Below are 3,608 nucleotides of genomic sequence, written 5' to 3' on the forward strand. Positions count from 1 at the left end.
TCAACTCGCAGATGTTCTAACCAAACCATTGTTAAAACACCGCTACAACAAACTTTTATCCAAGATTGGACTTTTCTCACGATCATCCATCTTGTAGGAGCATATTAACACATATCACGTTTTTATTTATGTACATTCGTTCACTTTTGAATTGTAAATATAGATAGAATCAATCACATAGAATGAGTCTTATAATTAGCTATAACAACTCTTCTAAGAAAGGATCCCTATTTATCCTTGATTCATTATATTGAAATACTAAACCTTTTGGTAAATCTTCTTATACAGAGGTTAAACTGAAAACAATATTTTGGTGGTTAAACCTTCAAAAACAAATTATAATGGTTTTATAGAACCTGGTCTATTTTTAATTATATTTTATGGTTTTACAAAAAACACTTATTTGAAAAAGACAAAATACAAGTCATTTTTATTTTTATAAAATTACCAAAGTTACAGAGATTATTTAACATATAGATAAAGTCATTTTCTCAAATACTCAACACAAATGATAAATTAATAACCCCACAAACTCAACTTACAAAGGAGCAGCAATACAAGATCAACATTTTCTGTGGTATCATAGTTTCTAATTCAGAATTGTGGCGCAGTTTTAATTATAAGGGTAAAATTGAAAAGTTTCTTTTTATTATTTTTGTTTCTAGTTTAATTTTTTGTGTTAGAGTCAAATTCCTTATGTTAACCTCCATTTCAGTATTAGACTAGGATTCTAATTTGGTTAGCATAAATATGTTATTAATCATACTTTGTAATCATTCCAGAAACTAAGTTTTTCCATTTAGTCTGTATTCCCCTGTTCATTCTTTCTTCTTCCCTGTTGTTTTGTTTATGTTTAAAGGACCTGCACTTCTAAACCTACAGTAACAGCAACATCAGAGAGGTTTTGACTTGCTTTCCATTCTTGACCAGGGTTTAGTATAACAGGCTTTCCAATTGCTGATGCCTCCACAGCAACCATACTTTTGTAGTCATCAGGTCCTAAGTCATCAACAGTCTTTGATTTCTCCTTCCATGGATTCCACACCACTATTGCACAACAAAAAGTTATAAAATAAGTTCTAGTGTAAATTACATTTTTAGTCCTTTAGTATAGTTGATTTTAAAAAAAGAAAAAAAAATTAACAATCTAAACTAAAAGTCTTAAACAACTTTTCGTTTTTGTCTCGGTAGTAAAAAGTTTTTTTCAGTGTTTTAAAAACCGGTTTGAACCGGCCGGTCGTACCAGTTGGACCGGGAATTAGAGGAGGGAGCGGTTCAACTATTACCAGTTTTATATTGATTTCTGAACCGGATTGAACCGGCCGGTTTTTAGAAAAACCCGGTTGAACCGGTCAAAATAAACCGGTTAAACCGAATAAAAACAATGAAAAAGAATCATTTACATAATAAACTTTGGTGATTTTTTTTCAAATCGATTTTGTTTTCTCTAAATAAAATCATATGACAAATATTATAAAGTTTTTTTATGTGTTTATATTCATCTAAAACTATATTCTGTTTCGATATTATATTTTATTTTTCTTTTTAACGTATATAGATTAATGTAAAACACTAAAACTTATGGTTATGTTTTATTTTAGTGTATTTGGATTCATCTACAATTTATTTTTATGTATATTTAATGTTTGAACTTGTAAACATCAAATTCATGATTTATATATGTCTGTATGTGTAGGAAAATACAAAAAAAAAAAAAAACATGAAAAATATAGAAACCTGTTCACCCGTCAGTCGAACCGGTTAAACCGGTTGAACCGGGAACTGGTCACCATACCGGTTCAACTAAAAAACTGGTTTTTAAAATATATTTTTTTTTTTCATCAAAATATTGGATCTTCTATGTAAATAATATTAAAAATCTCATCTTTCTCAATGGAAACCCTTTGTTTCTTTTTATTATCAAGAATTGCAAGCTTTTTTGGTGTGCCGAGATAAATCCTGTCAGTCTGGGTAAATAATTGATATTAGTTAAAGCCTAACCTAACCATGGTAAAGTAAAACAATCAAAGCCAGAGAAGTGGTAACTTTTGTTACCTCTGAATTAATGGTTATTATATCCCGTGTATCTTTAAATTTTGTCCTGTTTTTTGTATTGTCAAGATAATCAAGTTTCCCCAATCCTTCCACTCGAACTTCACTACAAATATAAATATCAAAATGCTCAGTTTAAAAGTTAAAACCATTTTTTTTATAATTACCAATTAATATATATTTACCAATTTACCTGATATTTGAAACAGCAAAATAGTTGTGATATGCAAATGTAAAATTAAATGGCTTTTTATCAGTGTTTGTATTTTTGATCCGAGATGTCATCGTCAACTCTCCTTTAAGTCCAAGAGTAATCCTCAGTCTATACTCAAACCTACAAATACAGATATAAATAGAAAAAATTAAATATCAATGAGAAGAAAAAGCATAAAAAGAAAAAAAAAAAAAAAAAAAAAAGTCAATAAAGTACGTACCTGTTGGGCCATATCTTCAAATCATCTTCTGTGGACTTAAGTAACAAATCAACAAAAACTTCATTAATGGGTTTGGATTGAAGAGGACGGGAATTGTTCTCCTTGGTCCATACTCTGTTTCTAGCAAATCCATGGGATTTAAGAGGGCCAATATTTGAAAACTGTATCAATGAAGAAGGTGAATGTGATTAAATAAATTAAAAAAAGAAAGTGAATTAAACAGTAGAAAGACAGATGCAATGCACATACTTGAGGAAAGATGATAGGAATTCCCCCTCGTATTGCTTTTGGGGGGCTAAAGGTTGCCTTCATAAACACATGAAGTTCTAGATTATTGAAGAGAAAAAAAAAAAAATACAAGTGTTTAATAGGAGTATGATTCATCAAAATAGGAATCCCGATAGCTGATATACCTTACTACTGAGAAAAAGCAACTCTTTTCCTTGATCATTTTTCCAAGATGTTACATGAGCTCCATACAGATACACCTGAAATTTGCAGAATAGAAATGTTAAACACCATTAAAAGTATGTGAAATTCTTCAGAGCACAAATCTATCCTAAATTGAAGGGTTACAGATTTGTGGATCTTTTCCGTTATGAGTAAGATCGAATGAATATGTGACATAATATGATTGATTAATGATAACATCCAGCAACAAGTAAAGTATATAGAGTTAGATTACAATACGCGAGCAAATCAGAGAGAAATTAGGGAGTTCGTCTTCTACATACATCTACAGTACTTCCATGGGTTTGACGGAGTACGAGTTTGTCTAGGCCATTGATGCCTTTAGTGATCTCAACAGATGCTAAGGTTGGTTGCAACTGCACCCATAAAACAATGGATATGGTTACGTATAATAAATAGGAAATCATTGCAAAAAAGCAAATACAGATTAAACTCGAGAAAGAGAAATACTGAAATAGTAATACTAGTGCGTAATTAGTGCAACCTGTTAGTGGATCGTATTATTTGTATTCTTGTATAGACAGCCCACATTTGTTTAGCCCATTGTATTCGGCCCTTTTTTTTTTTTATGTATTTTGTATATATTTTTTAAGCATGAATAGAATGAGGTCACAAGGTAATATTATTAAAATTGCATGTTATCAGAACCGT

The 3,608-nt window shown here is 30.4% G+C and overlaps 1 protein-coding gene across 4 annotated transcripts; it reads right to left on the reverse strand.

Annotated features, from left to right (window-relative positions):
- Positions 1 to 751: 751 nt before the first annotated feature.
- LOC111909563 (putative glucose-6-phosphate 1-epimerase) lies at positions 752 to 3,401 on the reverse strand. Of its 4 annotated transcripts, none has more exons than XM_023905356.3 (7): positions 3,221 to 3,401; positions 2,900 to 2,974; positions 2,736 to 2,792; positions 2,487 to 2,647; positions 2,246 to 2,386; positions 2,056 to 2,158; positions 752 to 1,047 (listed from the first exon to the last, which is right to left on the reverse strand). In XM_023905356.3, the coding sequence occupies exons 1-7, from the start codon at positions 3,362 to 3,364 to the stop codon at positions 1,000 to 1,002; spliced, it is 729 nt and encodes a 242-aa protein (XP_023761124.1). In that variant the 5' UTR covers positions 3,365 to 3,401; the 3' UTR covers positions 752 to 999. The 4 variants fall into 4 exon arrangements, with proteins under 4 accessions (XP_023761124.1, XP_042753268.1, XP_042753270.1 ...); XM_042897334.2 differs by lacking the exon at positions 752 to 1,047 and adding an exon at positions 1,060 to 1,967; XM_042897336.2 differs by lacking the exon at positions 752 to 1,047 and adding an exon at positions 1,060 to 1,967 and having other exon boundaries at positions 2,736 to 2,812; positions 3,177 to 3,357.
- Positions 3,402 to 3,608: the final 207 nt, after the last annotated feature.

The sequence above is a fragment of the Lactuca sativa genome, chromosome 8 (genome assembly GCF_002870075.4).
Source record: "Lactuca sativa cultivar Salinas chromosome 8, Lsat_Salinas_v11, whole genome shotgun sequence".
Taxonomy (NCBI): domain Eukaryota; kingdom Viridiplantae; phylum Streptophyta; class Magnoliopsida; order Asterales; family Asteraceae; genus Lactuca; species Lactuca sativa.